At 43.4% G+C, this 18782-nt stretch overlaps 2 protein-coding genes across 4 annotated transcripts in view; both read left to right on the top strand.

The window, feature by feature from the left end:
• Positions 1–9374, top strand: part of slc1a3a (solute carrier family 1 member 3a) — an 18416-nt gene extending 9042 nt beyond the window's left edge. The window contains exons 6-10 of the mRNA XM_076998678.1: positions 1–12; positions 2038–2271; positions 4874–5068; positions 5688–5822; positions 7193–9374. The exon at positions 1–12 is cut by the window's left edge and continues 260 nt beyond it. Of these exons, the coding sequence (XP_076854793.1) occupies positions 1–12; positions 2038–2271; positions 4874–5068; positions 5688–5822; positions 7193–7406 (790 nt within the window). The 3' untranslated portion in view covers positions 7407–9374. The remainder of the gene's footprint in view (positions 13–2037; positions 2272–4873; positions 5069–5687; positions 5823–7192) is intronic.
• Positions 9375–14502: 5128 nt separating this feature from the next.
• Positions 14503–18782, top strand: part of nipbla (NIPBL cohesin loading factor a) — a 41404-nt gene continuing 37124 nt past the window's right edge. Inside the window, exons 1-4 of one of the 3 annotated variants that reach the window (XM_076998670.1) lie at positions 14503–14608; positions 17504–17670; positions 18032–18197; positions 18644–18780. In XM_076998670.1, the coding sequence (XP_076854785.1) occupies positions 17607–17670; positions 18032–18197; positions 18644–18780 (367 nt within the window). In that variant the 5' untranslated portion in view covers positions 14503–14608; positions 17504–17606. The other 2 variants (XM_076998671.1, XM_076998672.1) reach the window with 2 other exon arrangements.

The raw sequence follows: 18782 nt of genomic DNA, 5'->3' as shown, positions 1-18782 counted from the left end.
CATCATCATGTGGTGAGTAGGGGCAGAGGTCAAAGGCTGTTCAGAGGTCACAGCCCACTGGGGTCAAAGGATCAAACGGTTCACATCTTTAAGAAGACGGGAGTCTGTGTTCACACAGAGAGCCACACAAAAAGAAATGCACAGACTGGGACTTGCATCCCCTGTTCAGGTCATAGGTCATTCGGATCATAGGTATTCAGGTCATTCTCTCTTCTCCAGCTGGATCGCTCTGCTCACAATCCTCATTCTTCAAAAGGATTATTTTATTATCAGTACACTTTTATTAATATTTTTGTTAATATCAGTATTATTATCAGCATGCTTATCATTACTAAAGGAACACACTGGTGGTTATTATACTGATTATTATAATCATATTCTTAATGAAGCCACAAATCTTTGACTACAGAGAACTACAGCTAGGGGGAGTACAGCTAGGGGACTACAGCTAGGGGACTACAGCTAGGGGACTACAGCTAGGGGACTACAGCTAGGGGGAGTACAGCTAGGGGACTACAGCTAGGGGACTACAGCTAGGAGGAGTACAGCTAGGGGACTACAGCTAGGGGACTACAGCTAGGGGACTACAGCTAGGGGGAATACAGCTGAATCAAGGAGTTTTAAGCAGTCACCATAACTCGTGTTATGTCCTGCAGTCACCATCAGACGATGAACTCCTGCTTATACTTAACATGTAATATTGTAATTGTGTCTTAATGCAGTGGGAGTGAAGAATTTTTTTTTTTTCACATGCAGCCTCTTCTGAATCTTTGCTGTGCAGTTTCCAATTTCTAATTACCATACAAGTTTATCATCTCTTATTGTAGAAGAACATTTCAATCAGTTTATTCTAAGTACCACAGTATGGGTGTAAATCCAAAACAGTCCATCCATCTAGGCTGTTTACACTGGTGGAACTTTGATGGTGTGGAGGGACTGGGAACATTTCAGGAAAGGGCCAGTGCTGTCCTGCTGGGGACATTGTCCTGCTGGGGACGTTATACTGCTGGGGACGTTATCTTGCTGGGGATGTTGTCCTGCTGGGGACATTGTCCTACTGGAGACGTTATCATGCTGGGGACGTTATCTTGCTGGGGATGTTGTCCTACTGGGGACGTTGTCCTGTTGGGGATGTTGTCCTGTTGGGGATGTTGTCCTGTTGGGGATGCTGTTCTGTTGGGGACGTTGTCCTGTTGGAGGCGTTGTCCTGCTGCGGACGTTGTGTGGTATATTTGGACAACTTTAATGCATTTGCTGAGCTGTTATTGAGTCACTGTAGAGCAGGGGTCGGCAACCTATGGCACGCATGCCAACGTTGGCACGCAAAGGCATAATCAGTGGCACGCGACACGCTGGACCAGCATCAGCAAAAAAAATTAACAATAAAAAATCTGAGACAGAGAGCACAATCCTCCAATCGAAATCGCTCCTCAACGCGTTTATACTTGGCGATCGATCGCGATATAATACTTAATTTGTGTCCATTTACACCCCCCCCCCCCCCCCACACCCCACTCAAGAATTGAAACTCACTACTCGGCACACTCATTGACTAGACATGGTAAAGTTGGCACTCCATGTCTCAAAGGTTGCCGACCCCTGCTGTAGAGGATCATTATTCCCAAACCCATTAGCAGTTAATGGGTTATAAAATAATCCAAAAATACTGCAAAAAACTATGCTGCTTTAATGTACTGATAATTTGAATCAGGTTCATTAGTACTCTCTAATGTATTGATCATTTGATCAATTTATTGGACTTTTTTTTCGCTAGATCAACATTAGTGAATCCAAAAGTTATTTTTTTTCAGTCGCGCTATCCACTCTTATTGTGAAATCGTGCACTGCGATCTCAAGGCGAGGCTGGGGATTGCCTCCATGCCAACAATAAACAGATAACAGATGCCCGAATACATTCGCAACCACCCCCCGCCCCTGTCAACAATTTACGTTTACGAAAAAAAGCAATTGTGGCGCCTCATCATTTCTCATCATTAGCCCTGCTCTAGGGTGTAATGCAGCCTGTGTCTCTGGCAGGTATGCTCCTCTGGGAATCTTGTTCCTGATTGCAGGGAAGATTGTGGAGATGGACGACCTGTCAGCCATGGGAGGGCAGCTGGGTATGTACACCATCACAGTTATGGTCGGCCTGCTCATCCACGCCATCCTCGTCCTGCCTGCTCTCTATCTGCTGGTGACACGCAAAAACCCCTTTGTGTTCATCGGGGGTTTGCTGCAGGCTCTGGTGACTGCCCTGGGCACATCGTCCAGGTAAGGACCACCGCACCACCTGACCTCACAAACACCACACACCTGACCTCCCAAACACCACACACTTGACCTTCTAAACACCACACACCTGACCTCACAAACACCACACACTTGACCTCCCAAACACCACACACCTGACATCACAAACACCACACACCCGACCTCACAAACACCACACACTTGACCTTTCAAACACTACATACATGACCTCCCAAACACCACACACTCGACCTTCCAAACACCACACACCTGACCTCACAAACACCACAAACCCGACCTCACAAACACCACACACCTGACATCACAAACACCACACACCTGACATCACAAACACCACAAACCTGACCTCACAAACACCACAAACCTGACCTCACAAACACTACACACCTGACCTTCCAAACATCATACACCTGACCTCCCAAACACCACACACCTGACCTCACAAACACCACACACCTGACCTCACAAACACTACACACCTGACCTTCCAAACACTACACACCTGACCTTCCAAACATCATACACCTGACCTCCCAAACACCACACACTTGACCTTCCAAACACTACATATATGACCTCACAAACACCACACAGCTGACCTCACAAACACCACACACCTGACCTCACAAACACCACAAACCTGACCTCACAAACACCACACATCTACAGTTGTGATCAAATTTATTCAACCCCCAATGCTGCGAAGGGTTTTATGGAATTCAGTGCACATTTGTAATTGTGTTCATAATGAAATCTTACAAGGACTTGTTAAAGAACTAAATGCAACTAAGATAGCATCAATTTTTTTTGTCATAAAGTATTAAATGGCCTTTTTGTGATTTCTTCATTGACACAATTATTCAACCCCTTTACGACTACCACTCCTAAGAACAGAGGTTCATTCCAGTGTTTTCCATCAGGTATTGAAAACATCTGTGGATGTCAACGAGCAGCAATCAAGCATGATAAGCACCAATTAGGCAGATTTAAAAGGACTGTGATACTCAGCTCCTTCTAGACATCTACTGGTGTGTTTCCAAGCATGGTGAAGGCAAGAGAATGGTCCCAGAAGACAAGAGAAGAGGTTATTGCTCTTCACAAGAATGGCAATGGATATAAAAAGATTGCGAAGTTGTTAAATATTCCAAGAGACACTATCGGAAGTATCATTCGCAAGTTCAAGTTAAAGGGCACAGTGGAAACGTTACCTGGTCGTGGCAGAAAGAAGATCATGACCGCGACTGCTGTGCGCTACCTGAAGCGTAATGTGGAGAAAAATCCCCGCGTGACTGCTAAGGAACTGAAAAAAGACCTGTCAGATGTGGGCACTGAAGTTTCAGCTCAGACAATAAGGCGCGCACTGCATAACGAAGACCTCCATGCCAGAACGCCCAGACGCACCCCCTTGCTGACTCCAAAGAACAAGAAAAGTCGACTGCAGTATGCCAAAAGTCATGTGGACAAGCCACAAAGGTTTTGGAACAGTGTACTGTGGTCAGATGAAACTAAATTAGAACTGTTTGGGACAATGGACCAGCGCTATGTTTGGAGAAGGAAGAACCAGGCTTATGAACAAAAGAACACCTTGCCTACTGTGAAGCATGGCGGGGGGTCAATTATGCTTTGGGGCTGTTTTGCTTCTAATGGTACAGGAAAGCTTCAACGTGTGCAGGGTACCATGAATTCCCTTCAGTACCAGGAGATCTTGGAGGAAAATGTGATGGAGTCAGTCACAAACCTGCGGCTTGGGAGACGTTGGACCTTCCAACAGGACAATGATCCGAAGCACACATCCAAGTCCACTAGAGCATGGTTGAACATGAAAGGCTGGAACATTCTAGAGTGGCCATCGCAATCACCAGACTTAAATCCAATTGAGAACCTCTGGTGGGACCTAAAGAAGGCAGTTGCAGTGCGCAAGCCTAAGAATGTGACTGAACTGGAGGCTTTTGCCCATGAAGAATGGGCTAAGATACCCATAGGTCGCTGCAAGACACTTGTGTCAAGCTATGCTTCACGCTTGAAAGCTGTCATAACTGGAAAAGGATGTTGTACTAAGTACTAAAAAATAATGTCACTAGGGGGTTGAATAAAACTGATAATGATGTGAGCACAGTAAAGACATTTGTCGTTATTCCATCATAAATATTATGTTATGTTTGTCTAATTTATAAGTGCCTCTTTGATATAATTGTAAATAAGATGACTGAAATGATCAAAATCAATGTCAAACCGGCCAAAACACTTTATTTCAGTGGGGGTTGAATAAATTTGATCACAACTGTATCTCTCACATAACTGGTCTCCCACATACCTGCAGATTTGGATTCCCAAATGTTTTTTTTTATGACACAGTCCACAATTAACCATAACCCATTCCACAGTTCACATACTCTCCTGCACAATTAACCCATTCCCATGTTTGCGTGTGTCTCTGTTTATATGTCTGTGTGTCTTTGTATTTATATGTCTGTGTATGTTTGTTTGTTTTCATGTCTGTGCATGTCTCAGGCATGTGTTTATTCGTCTGTGTGTGTCTCTGTGTTTATATGTATGTGTGTCTCTCTGTTTATACGTCTGCATCCTCTGTGTGTGTTTCCAGCTCAGCCACTCTGCCCATCACGTTTAAGTGTTTGGAAGAGAACAACGGCATTGATAAACGCGTGACACGGTTCGTCCTGCCAGTCGGAGCCACCATCAACATGGATGGCACTGCACTTTATGAAGCTCTCGCAGCCATCTTTATTGCTCAGGTCAATAACTTGGACCTCAACTTTGGACAGATCCTCACCATCAGGTACACTCACACACACACACACACACACACACACACACACACACAAGCTTATACACAGACACACTCACATCAAATAAACTTGTACACACACATAAGCTCACACACACACCACTAAGGTCACACATGTGCACAGACCCACACATACCTAAGCTCTAACACGCACACACGCGCACACACACACACACACACACACACACACACACACACACACACACACACACACACACACACACACACACATACACACACTAAGGTTAGAACTTAATACTCTCTCTATCTCTCCATTTACCTCTCACACAAACATACACTGAATGGGAACTTTATTAGAGACACCCACCGAGTAGACACACATTTCAATACCAGTTATTGCTATAGGTATTGGCCACAACAAGGGGCTATTGGGGCTGTTGGTTATTGTATTGGCTCAAGAAATTGAATATTGGTGCACCCCTAATTAAAATCTGGGGAAGGCCAGGGCAGCGAGGAAAACCTGATGTTTCAGGGGCATTAGTATCTTACCTGCTGGACAGTAGTGGGTTGTTTTAAAGTATTGTGCTTGACTGCATAATCTCATCCCAACTATGTGCATGTTTGGGTGTGTGTGTGTGTGTGCTTGCAGTATCACAGCAACTGCCGCCAGCATTGGAGCAGCCGGAATCCCACAGGCCGGTCTGGTTACCATGGTGATAGTGCTCACCTCTGTAGGACTGCCAACTGATGACATCAGTCTGATAATCGCAGTGGACTGGTTCTTGTAAGTGCACTTTGCATTTTACTCATCATGGCACAATATACTGTACAGCATGACAAAGGTATCATTTTGCTCCTAGTTTCTTTCTTTCATATATAATTAATGTCCTACAGGAGTCAGTGGACCCCATTACATTACATATGAAACTGTCCAACCTAGTCACTCACACTCAATAACATACCCTAACTATCCAACCTAGTCACTCACACTCAATAACATACCCTAACTATCCAACCTAGTCACTCACATTCAATAACATACCCTAACTATTCAACCTAGTCACTCACACTCAATAACATACCCCAACTGTACAACCTAGACACTCACACTCAATAACATACCCTAACTGTCCAACCTAGTCACTCACACTCAATAACATACCCTAACTGTCCAACCTAGTCACTCACACTCAATAACATACCCTAACTGTCCAACCTAGTCACTCACATTCAATAACATACCCTAACTGTCCAACCTAGTCACTCACACTCAATAACATATCCTAACTATCCAACCTAGTCACTCACACTCAATAACATACCCTAACTATCCAACCTAGTCACTCACACTCAATAACATACCCTAACTGTACAACCTAGACATTCACACTCAATAACATACCCTAACTGTACAAACTAGTCACTCACACTAAATGACTATGCTCATGTTATGGAACCAGCGGGATAAACACCAGAATAAACACCAGGATAAACTCCAGCTGGCACTTTACTACTCTCATCTGACCAAACACAACTCAAGGGAATGTCCAAAACAAGAATTTACCTCTCGCAACATCGTTCCCTGAAATAAGACTGACCCCCTTAATAGCAGAGCATTACACAAGCACATGTAAAAGCTTTAGATACCGTGACAAAATTTTAGATACTATACAGACCACACACCATACAGATACACAAATACGAGCACACTACTGTGGTGCACAGTGGTGTAGTGCAGAGTGGTATAATGTACTGTGGTGTAGTGCACAGTGGTGTAGTGCACGTTGGTGTAGTCTACTGTGGTGTAGTGCACAGTGGTGTAGTGTACTATGGTGTAGTGCCCAGTAGTGTATTGTACAGTGGTGTAGTGTACTATGGTGTAGTGTACTGTGGTGTAGTGCACAGTGGTGTAGTGTACTATGGTGTAGTGCCCAGTAGTGTATTGTACAGTGGTGTAGTGTACTATGATGTAGTGCACAGTGGTGTAGTGCATGCTGTAGTGTACTGTGGTGTTGAGTAGTGTAGTGTACCAACAGGAATGAAACTGAAATTGTTCTTAATCAAAATTTGTTTAATAATTTTAACTGTTCTCATTCCATTTCTCTCTCTCTATCTGTTTCTCTCTTTCTCTCTCTGTCTATCTCTCTCTCTCAGAGACCGTTTGCGAACAACCACTAATGTCCTGGGTGATTCAATCGGTGCAGGAATCATAGAGCACTTGTCCCGACATGAGCTGCAAGCTGCCGACATGGAGGCCGGGAACTCTGTGCGAGAAGAGACCAACACCAAGAAGATGCCATACCATCTGGTGTCTCAGGAGGCTGAGCACGAGTGCAACAAACTACCCGACAGTGAGACCAAGATGTAGTGCCTCCCAACACCACCCTCCTACCCTATACCCACCAGCGCCACCCTCCTACCCTACCCTCAGCTGTAAAACCCTCCTACCCTTCCCCCACCAGCGCCACCCTCCTACCCTACCCTCACCTGTAAAACCCTCCTACCCTACCCCCACCAGCGCCACCCTCCTACCCTACCCCCACCAGCGCCACCCTCCTACCCTACCCTCACCTGTAAAACCCTCCTACCCTACCCCCACCAGCGCCACCCTCCTACCCTACCCCCACCAGCGCCACCCTCCTACCCTACCCTCACCTGTAAAACCCTCCTACCCTACCCCCACCAGCGCCACCCTCCTACCCTACCCCCACCAGCACCACCCTCCTACCCTACCCTCACCAGCGCCACCCTCCTACCCTACCCCCACCAGCGCCACCCTCCTACCCTACCCCCACCAGCGCCACTCTCCTACCCTACCCTCACCAGCGCCACCCTCCTACCCTACCCCCACCAGCGCCACCCTCCTACCCTACCCCCACCAGCGCCACCCTCCTACCCTACCCCCACCAGCGCCACCCTCCTACCCTACCCCCACCAGCACCACTCTCCTACCCTACCCCTACCAGCACCACCCACGACAACCAGCCGTCAACTTCACTACACCACCCAAATCAGCCTCCACCCACCTACCCCACTCTCACCAGTTCCTACCCACCCAACCCCACACACCCACCACCTTGCCACCCTAACCCACAAGCCTTCCCCTTATTCCCTCCCTACCCACATTTGAACCAGGCTCCACCCTCCTACTCACCTCGCCTGAGCTCCCACCCTCACAGTCTACCACATTTCACCCGCTCTACCACCCCCCACCAGCCATCAACTCCCACCCTACTATACACTGCCCCAACGTCCCCCACAATGCTCCATCCCCAACCAGCATCAAACCCCCTGACCAGCTCCACTTCCTCAGAACGCTAAATCAGACCTTTCATCAAACTTTAGAGACTCTCTGAGACCTCTGGGCCAGACCCACCAACACTATGAGACTGAGATGGCTGATTCAGGGTTTGCTCCACTTTCCCCCAGAGCTGTTATTACAATGGCTTGATTATTCTGCCCCCAGAGCTTATCACTAAAGCAACATTACCCCACTACCAGAGCTATTATTGTTAAAGTATGATAACCCCGTCCCTAGAGCTATTATTGTTAAAGTATGATAACCCCGTCCCTAGAGCTATTATTGTTAAAGTATGATTACCCCGCTTCTGGAAATGTTATATACTCTACTGTCTGATTTCGGAGAAATGTCTGTAGTGTCCTGAAAAATATCAGGTCCCAAATCTCAAAAATCAGACAATGAAGTACCATCTTATCAGATGATGCTTGTGTATTTGTCATCACATGGTGTGTCATATGGGGCATCCTCTGATGTAACATCTTAGTTTCTGTAGAATGAGAAACAATCCTGGTACTTCTTAGCATGTTTCTATATTTTTGTAAATTCAGGGTTTTTTCTGAGTAATATGTGCAGGAATTATCCTGATTTCACTGGATTTTTGTTACCTTTTTATACTTAAATACAAAATAATGCACATTTGAAAAGTGAACATTTCATATAGTTCTGCTTATCCGGTCATGAGTGGTACAGTTTCCCCAAAAACTGGCATAGTTGTTCACACACTGCTGTCTCTTAGCATGGACTGGATGGAATCGCATGGAAGCCTATCTCAAAGTATAGTTGGTCAGGTGTCAACCTCAGTTCCGCTTGTAATAAGAACAAGAATAATAGTAGCAGTATCCCCTCTGCAGTAGCAGTTGAGTTTTTTTTTTATGAAGCCATCAAAGAGCGGGACGTGATTCAGCAATACAGCACTGTGACCCAGTTAGACAGCACTGTGACCCAGTTAGACAGCACTGTGACTGCTTTAATGGATGCCAAAAGTAACAAAACATATTTGTACAGAACAAATAAAAATGGGCTGTTTTGATCGTTTCCCTGTGTGATTTCTATTTATGATTGCTGAAGTGCGCAAAACATTGAGTACATAGAGTGAACTTAGAAGACAACCACTCTCATGTTGTACACATATCTACAGTATAACGTGACGCCCACTAGTCATGTTTCCCTACAAATGTTTCACACATTTTCTAATTCAGATTTTGGTCTTTTTTCATTTCATTTTTTACTTTTTTTTCTAAATTCACAAAAACATGATGGATGGAAAACCCACTACTGTGTTTACAAACGTTATATTAATTGCAGTAATGAATGTGTTTATACACATCACAATAATAGCAGAAAATGTGTTCATATTAATCAGACTAATTGCAGTAATTACTATGTATAAAAATATCAGACAAATCGCTGCAATTACTGTGTTTTTAAATAACAATTGCTGTAATTACTATGTTTTCAAACACCAAACTAATTGTAGTAATTATGTTGACAAACACCAGACTAATTGTAGTAATTATTGTTAATTGTGGTAATTACTTTGTACATGAACAGTTACACACAACTTACATTTTACTTCCCTAGTAAACCACATGAAGGGTCCATTAACCCTTTAGTGCCTTAATCATGTCTATAATTTAGTTTATGTCTTAGATATGCTTTTGTACATTAGTCATGTCTTTAGTTTATGTCTTAGATATGCTTTTAGTACATTAGTCATGTCTTTAGTTTATGTTTTCGTTATGCTAGTAGCTTAGTTATGTCTTTAGTTTAGTTTATGTCTTAGTTATGCCTTTTAAACATTTTCCCCTCGCACAAAGTCTTTTAAGAGACAACTTGGAGATACTGTAGCTCTCTTGCCATGTGGACGACTCAAGGACCATAATGGATGTCTGAAAATGTGGACAATTTATCAGATAAGCCTTTATACCAGAAATGTATCAGGTAAGCATTTAAATCAGAAATTATCCATGAATCTCAAAAATCATCAACAACAATTTCCATGTTCAAATTTTGGATTACAGGATCCCTGTCATTAAACCTCTACATTTACATGTTGTGTTTCATTTTTGATAAGCGCGTTGTTGGTTAATAAGAAGCCAAAAAATAAATAAAAAATAATACTCTTAACACTGCAGAGAGTTCAGACTGCAAAGTCCAGTTTGTGTGAGTCCAGACAACAGCGAGTTCAGGTTGCAGAGAGTCCAGACTACAGAGTTTACATTTCAGAGTCCAATCAGCTTTGTAAATTAAAACAGCTGCTATTTAAAACTGAAGAACATGCAAAGTGAATGAACTGGCCTGTGCAGCTTCACAGGTGAGTAAAGCTTCTTCTCCACATGAATAAAAACTTCACTCTTCTGTCTTTTACGAACATACACTACTTTCCTGTTGTTCTTTTTCCACAATCCCACTATTGTTCTGCCTTTTACATCAGTGACGGTGCACTGCTGCTGTTATGATCCCAGCACGCAAAGGAAACCTGATCGCAGCTAAGTAACATGGACAGAGTGTGTGACTTATCCGTGACCTCTGTGAAGCATTGTGTGTTCAGACAAGCTGATTCTGATAGCAACAATAGTGCATGTCATCAATAGACTCACTCACAAGAGACACAGAAACCGACTTTAGTGAAAGTTATTCACCAATTAAAAGTAATCTGATATTATCTTGTACTTTAAGGAACTGTATGTTCCAACATCAATCAAAACACAGAAGGCAATTTTAACATATAAGAAGTATAAGATATTGAAAATGTATACCATATTAGGGCATTATGTTAAACAAAGTTTGAAAGAACACAATAGTGATGCATGCGTAACTGTAACGTGAACAGGGAGGGAGTGAGATGAGTGAGCAGATAAGGAGATGTGAGCAGATGAGTTTCTTTATTCATCATAATAAATGTTGACACAAAGAAGCACAGCAGAGCTGGTCAGAAAATACAAAAGTAAACTTCACCGGCACTAGGCTGCACGAAGACGCTAAGGAGCAGCAGTACACTCAAAGCACTTAAGTCCTGACTGTATGCTAAAACCTTACCCCTAACTCCTAAACCTAACTACTACAGGGGAGCACTTACTCTTCTCCTGTGACTAAATAGGTAGCAAAACAAGGTAGATGTACCTGCTCAAGAAACCCAAACCCCCAACGCTAAATCCTAACCCTACCCAAAACCCTAAACCTTAACCCCAAACCGCAACCCTACCCTAACCCTAATCCCTGACCCTAACCTAACCCTAATTCCTAACCCTACCCATAAGCCCTAAACCTAACTCCTAACTCTACCCTATGCCCTAACCTTAAACATTACCCCCAATTCCTAACCCTAACCCCTCACATTAACACTATTCCTAACCCTAGTACTCCTAACACTTACCCAAACTCTAACACTAAACAGGTGCACCTGGTCAAGAGTCAGGTGATTGGGAATGGCGAAGGGGTGGTGTGTGTTCCTGGGGAGTACTCCTGTGAGCTGAGAGCCTGGCACAACCTGATATCATTTCCTGCAAAGATTATTCCAGCCAGTCACAACGGTGTGTTTATGTCGGTTTCCTCAGGTGTCTCAGGTTTCCTCTGACAGTAAAAAAAAATGGAAGTCACGTTAACTGGCTATTCCGCTAAATTGTCAATGTGAATGTCTAATAAAGTTGCCCTTTTTTGAATGAATGGGTGCCTGTATGTCCAGTGGTGTGTGGTGCTCTCTCCTGGGTGGTGTCCTCTCTGCCCTCCCTGATTCTGTATGTGGATGGTGCTCTGTCCTGGGTGTGGTCCTCTCTCTCCTCCCTGCTCCTGGTTCAGAAGGAGCTGGTTTCTGGTTGAGTGTGCATGGTTTGTTGTCCTGATGCTACAGGGAATGATTGGAACATCTGAGGCAGAGTTTTCCTCATGGCTACAGAACGTGTCCTTATGACACGAAAGTCTTGCTTACTTTACTGCAGTTAGTAAACTGATAAGGCATTAATGTTTACTTATTAATACATTTCTAATCTTGATTGTGTATGTAATGCACAATAATAATAAAGTAAGTATAATCCCAGCCTTTTGGACATTGTGAGATTTTGGGAACTTCATAGATACACTGAACGGACAATTTGGAAAAAATGTAGATCATGTCTCGTATTCAGTTGATGTCTTCAAACAAAACAACCAGGTTTTGTTCTTACATTCATCTTGTGCTTATGGCGCCATCAAAACATAAAAAAAAAACCCCAGCAGAACTGAGCCTTGCAATAAAACCTTTGCCAGCAAGTCTGGTTCAGGAATGAAGTGAAGATTCTGTCTGTTAAAGATCTGACCCAGTTCATCCATGACCTAATGGTGGGAGACAAAAACATTACACATACAAAGTTCCCATTTAGTTTACTATCTATTTTAGGCTCGAAATAATAACATTTGTGTATTATCAAGCTCCATGAAGCAGGGGCAGAAAACAGGCTGACGTGTCCTTGTCCTGCCTCAAAGTTTCTGAGTAGATGAAGCTCTATGAGTATCAAACTTCAGATCAAAGAGTTGAGCACCTGCCTCCTTATTGAGCGGTGATCAGTTATTGATATCCTCCTTATTGAGCGGTGATCAGTCATTGATATCCTCCTTGGCTTCCTCATACCTGGAGAAGTCAAAGTACTCGGAGGAGGGCAATGTTGAGAGAGGGGAGTCGCTTCCTCCAAACCACCGAGAGACAGGGGAACCCTCCACCATTAAGAGCCATTTTGTGGAGGGATAATCTGACGATTAAACTGATGATTGTGGAAAATTTGTAATGTCTTGCATAAAAGGGTATTGTAAGCTTGCAGCCTATGTTTGCAGATTTCATTGTGAAATTGAAGTCGTAGTTTAGCAATAGTCTGACTTGAATTCTGGCCTATCCATACTATTTCCTAGGATGAATTCTGTGATCGGATGCAAAGCACTTTGTAAGTCGCTCTGGATAAGAGCGTCTGCTAAATGCTGTAAATATAAATGTAAATGTAAGTCTAGCTTAATGCTATGTGCATTCAGCTTTTGTGTATTTCCAACCCTGAAGTCAATTCTCATTGGGATATTTTGCCTAAATGAAACAGGTTATCTTTATCATATACATGGCACTGATCATTTTTAGTTATTCAGTAGAATATCAAGTAAGCCAGATATGATGCATGGTGATCAGACATTTTGTCCATGTAAAAGGTGCCCACTTAATCAACAGAGAATCTTTTCTTGAAAGATGTATAGTCATGATGGTTAGCAAGGCTCAAACATCAAAGAAAATGCAATGTCTTAAAGACAGTGACCCTAACAGTGGATGAAATGTTAAGACCTGTCGAGATAACCAAGTCCAGGGTGTGACCATGAGAATGTGTGGGTCCGGCCACATGCTGTGATGCATCAAAAAATTCCGACATGGCATAGAGTTGATTGGCATTATAGTCCATGGGGTCGTTAATGACTAGATTAAAATCACAAGCCTTATGCTATCCTGCCATCTAGTGGTGATATCTAAAACCTAAAAGTTAAAAACTAGGGTTCACTGTCTCTCGCCACATCTGTAATGTTTTACATGAACATTAATGATGTTAGTTAAATTTGGCTTCAGACCTATTCACGTTTCCTATTTATTAGTGACGCAAAACATTTGTAGACCAAAAAAGTTTATAAAAATAGCTCTAACAAACTGTTCATTACCTTTAGCGTTGTTATTTAAATTATTTTCCAAACAAAGTAAAATATTCTGCCCTCTGATCAACAATTATTGCCCAATATTATAGCCTAGACAAGACGAAACGCAGAATAAATAAACAACATTGTGGAAGTTCTTATAACATTCGTTAATTTTACATTGTTTTACTTTTAAATATTCTGGATCATGAATTTTTGCATGAATCAGAGGTCAGCAAACTTGCTGATAGCATTTTCGGTCATTTTTCTAATAAACCCAGCATGCACATCAAGAGATTGAAAGATAATTTGCTTTTGTAAATAATGTTTGCATTTGAAGAAAATGGCGTTCACTATAAATTACGAAAATGGCAAAAATGTTAAGTAAACGATCACTGCAATAAACATGAAGTCTATTTATTGTTACATTAAACTTATGTTTAATGTATGTCTTAAAAAACTCCCTCGTCTATGCCGGAGAGTAGTGAATATATGAGCAGCAGAACAATAACCTCGGGGTGAAGCGTCTGAGGTGTGCACGCGCTTCTTGTAGCCGCGAGGGGGAGCTCGAGACTACACAGACCGAGACCTCACATCGAACACTTCTGTTTTGTCAACTTAGTTACTCTGATACGGTAAATATTAAAATATGCGTCCTCAGGGAAGCGCTCGGTCATCGTTTTGAATGTCCCCGCACTAAATCGCTCTAAATTAGATTGAACGTGGTAAATGGGGCAAATAACATCGTTGGAGCCAGTATTGCTAGCCAGCTAGCTGGGACTTTACCCGCCGCGCGGCGCGCGTGACGACGGTCGGTCTCGTGACCCGAGTCCGAGGATTTAAAGATACAGCGCGAGGCGGCGGCGCGAGGCGGAGGCCCAGCGGACACCCGACACAACACGGAGGACTTTTGTGTGTGGAAACAAGAGCGCGAACATTTTTTAATAAATATTTTAGTCGACCGCGAGAAACGGTAATATACTGTTTGATAATCCGGACGCGTGGGATAGACGAATAAAAATGAACTTTTCTGTCATTTGTGAGGAGAAATTTTAGCTAGCTAGTTGTGCGCAAGCTAGCGGTTAGGTGGCTCGCTAACCAGCTGACGTTAGCTTTGTGCTAAATGACGTTAGCTGTGTGCTAAACGACCACAGCGGTTCAACTACGAGCTCCAGCTGATGTTATGATACGTTAGCTCTGTGTGTGTGCTAAACGACCAAAGAAGTTGAGCTACGAGCTCCAGCTGATCTTACAATATTCTCATTAGCCTAGACTAGTAAACAAGCTAGCAAACTGGGTGGTTTTGATTCGGATTTGATAAATAAAACAAATTTGGGTAAATTAATGCAGTCTAGCCGTATAACTGCCTAACACCACCCTAATACCCCTGAATAAATACCAGCGTTAGCTAACTAACCAAATTATGCAAGCTGGCGACTGTCGTTTCTTGTAGGCGATTTCAGTGTTAGGTTAACTAATAGATTGGTATTTGTGTGGTGGCTTGAATGTCATACATAATGTGCACGAATTCTTTACTGTTGTAATCTTCTAAATTAGCTAGCTAGGATATCTAGTTGTAATCCAGGTGTTTATAGTATGAATGATCTCAGTCAAGACCTATCGAGGGTCATGACGTAGGAAATGTTTTTACGACGTAGTTTCGCGGTTTGTTTTGAAAGCGTGAGTTCGTCTAACTAAGTTAATGTCGTGCATTTGTAACTTGTCTGCATTCGGTAGTTCAAGTCAACCTAGATAGTACCACGTACCTGAAAAGTGATGTTACAGCTTATGTAGGAATGTACACGTGGAACGATTACGTTACCAAATATTTACATTGGCTCTAGCTTAATAGTAATCAGTAACTGACCCATCAGTAACTAACCAATGATGGGTGTGGATACATCTTAGATTACTCTACATTTATGGCATTTGGCAGACGCCCTTATCCAGAGCGACTTACATTTTAATCTCATTTTTATACAAGTGAGCAATTGAGGGTTAAGGGCCTTGCTCAAGGGCACCTCAGTCATGGCCTCAGGTCTGGGGATCGAACCCACGACCCTCCGGTCACAAGACCAGTTCCTTAACCACCAGGACATGACCGGGCCATGACACAACACTACATATTGTGATGTGATGTCTTGCATATTGTAATGTGTGACCCCACAGATGATGCAATGACCATGGCTTCATGTCAGTCCTGCAAGCCCTGCACGTGTTTCTGAGCTACATCCATACAATGCATATGCAGAATAATTATAAATATGAATAGGAATGGTTTAAGCAAATTCAATACTTCATTAAATATCATTGTTAATTATAAGTTTATAGTTTGGTCAAATTGCAAACCTAATGAACATATTGAGGAAAACTGCTTTTTTGGGGGCGCAGTAACGAATTACTTTAGTCTCTTGTGAGTGGTGGATTTCAAGACTCTGTTTTCTTTTCCTTAGCTGTATCATGTGGCATGTTTTTAGGAGACCATTAAACACTAAGTTGGTGATATAAGCTTAGATGATTTTTTTTTTGTAGTCTTACAGTAACGGGGCGTAGCTGCACATCTCTGGGCCTGCTGAGTATGGCTGGCGTTAGAAAAGCTTGAGTCTGTGCATCTGCTCCTTTTGTGCTTTCACACTGTGCTGTCCATCTCCCAGCTGTCATTGGGTGCCTGAGGGGGAGAGGGTGGAGCCTGAATGTGTAATAAAGGGGTGTGTCTTTTTGGCGTAGTCTTATGTGGTGCTATGTGCACTGTGCTGCTGATTGGACTGATGTTCTTGGCGTCTCATTGTGCTGTGCTGAATGGCAGGCTACACACATGAGCACTGCTGTTTCTTCTCTTTTTTTCTTAGGCTTTGCTACTGAGTGCACTACTGTCCCTTTGCTGCCGTCACACTGAACGTCTCCAGTTTGGGACTAGTACAGGATTATCTTTTCTGATCTTGCCTTGTTAGACTCCATCTGAACACTCATTGCTCTCCTTTTTTCTCTTTGAATTATTCACCTTTCATTTCCAGTCGTAGTCTGGTGACCGGAGGGTCTTGGGTTTGATTCCCAGGACCTAGGCCATGACTGAGGTGCCCCATAGCAAGGCACTTAACCCCAACTGCTCCCCGGGAGCCGGGCTAGGGCTGCCCATTGCTCTGGACATGTGTGTACCACAGCCCCCCTAGTGATCACTAGTGTGTTTGTGTGTGTGTGTGTGTGTGTGTGTGTGTGTGTGTGTGTGTGTGTGTGTGTGTGTGTGTGTGTGTTATCACTGCACAGATGTGTAAATGCGGAGGACGGATTTCGATTGGGGTGATGATCACAATTGACAAATATGGCACGTTTCCGTTTAATTTGCATCATCTGTGGTTTTTGTGCTATTCCACGGCTTGCTCTGCCCTGACACTCCTGAAAAGCTCATCAGTGACTGCATGAGCCAGTGGGCTGTGGTGGAGCAAGTAGTGGCAGTGAGACACTGCTTAAACGTACTGCAGAATGCAACCAGTAACTGTCCTCTTGTTTTCTGTTTGTTTGTTTGACTCCAGGAGTGTGTGAGATGTGAGGGGTTTTGTGTGGTTGGTGTGTGTGTGTGTGAGTAACTGGAAGGGGGTGTATGTGTGTGTAAGCGCTCTGTACCCAGCCGTCACTATGAATGGGGACGTGCCTCATGTACCCATCACTACACTTGCTGGCATCGCTGGCCTAACTGACTGTAAGTACACACACAAGGACAGGTTCATTCACACACACTCACGATTCAGCAGATATTTGTCTATTTAAACAGTGCACATGACATTTATGCTGTCTCAGTAGCCAAGTGTGCTTCCATTGGTCTTGTCTTTATGGATGAACATCCTTATCTGCTTAAATTGATTATAAATGTTTTTGTTTTTTAGATTAGCTAAATATCAAGAATTGCTGATTCTTGCTTTGTGTTTATTGATAGTGTGAAGTAGTGTATTGATAGTTCTTTTAGCTTCTTAATTAAAAGGTTATAGGACAAAAGTAAAGAATGTTTCTGTGCATACTATGCTAATGTTTTTGCATGTTTGCATGTGTTTGTGCACGTGTAGTGCTGAACCAGCTGCCCCTGCCCTCCCCGTTGCCAGGGACGAGCCCTAAGAGTGTGTTGTTCAGTGGGTGGGTGGTGGAGGAGGTGGGTCGTCTGCTGTCCTGCAGGGATGAAGGCCTGAGCGCTCAGCTGGCCGGAGCCCTCGCCCAGGTCTCCACTGAACACATGTGAGTGCTGAACACCATTGTGCTGCTTCCTCACCGCAAACGTTTACTTACTAGGAATGCCTGGCTGATGTACGCTCACAGGCTGTGTGTGTGTGTGTGTGTGTGTGTGTGTGTGTGTGTGTGTGTGTGTATGCAACGCTTGTGTTGAGACGTCCACGTTTTTCAGCAGTCAGTTTTTAGTATTCATGGTCAGATTTCAGTCTGCGGTAGTGATTAAAGGTGTTTGTAATGGTGTGTGTGGTGATTAAAGGTGTTTGTAATGGTGTGTGTGTGGTGAGTCTAGCTAAGCCCAACATTCACACTAGTAAATAGGTCCTGCTATAACTAATACGCTTCTGCTAAATATTACATGCAGCAATGAAGTAAAATAATTTTTTCTAAAAGAAAAATGTTTTCCATTTATACTATGTGTGTGTACGTATTTGTGTACATGCATGCTCCTACAGAGAGCTGAAGGACAGTCTGAGTACTGATGACTTGGAGGGAGATGTTCCAGTTCTGATGCAGTTGCTACTGTCCAGAAACCCAAATATCTTCAGAGCCAAAACAACGCCCCCAACACCTCAGTACAGCACCCAGCCTGGT

The sequence above is a fragment of the Brachyhypopomus gauderio genome, chromosome 3 (assembly GCF_052324685.1).
Source record: "Brachyhypopomus gauderio isolate BG-103 chromosome 3, BGAUD_0.2, whole genome shotgun sequence".
Taxonomy (NCBI): Eukaryota; Metazoa; Chordata; class Actinopteri; order Gymnotiformes; family Hypopomidae; genus Brachyhypopomus; species Brachyhypopomus gauderio.
The sequence above is the reverse complement of the archived record's forward strand: the minus strand, read 5'-3'. Positions and strand labels throughout refer to the sequence as shown.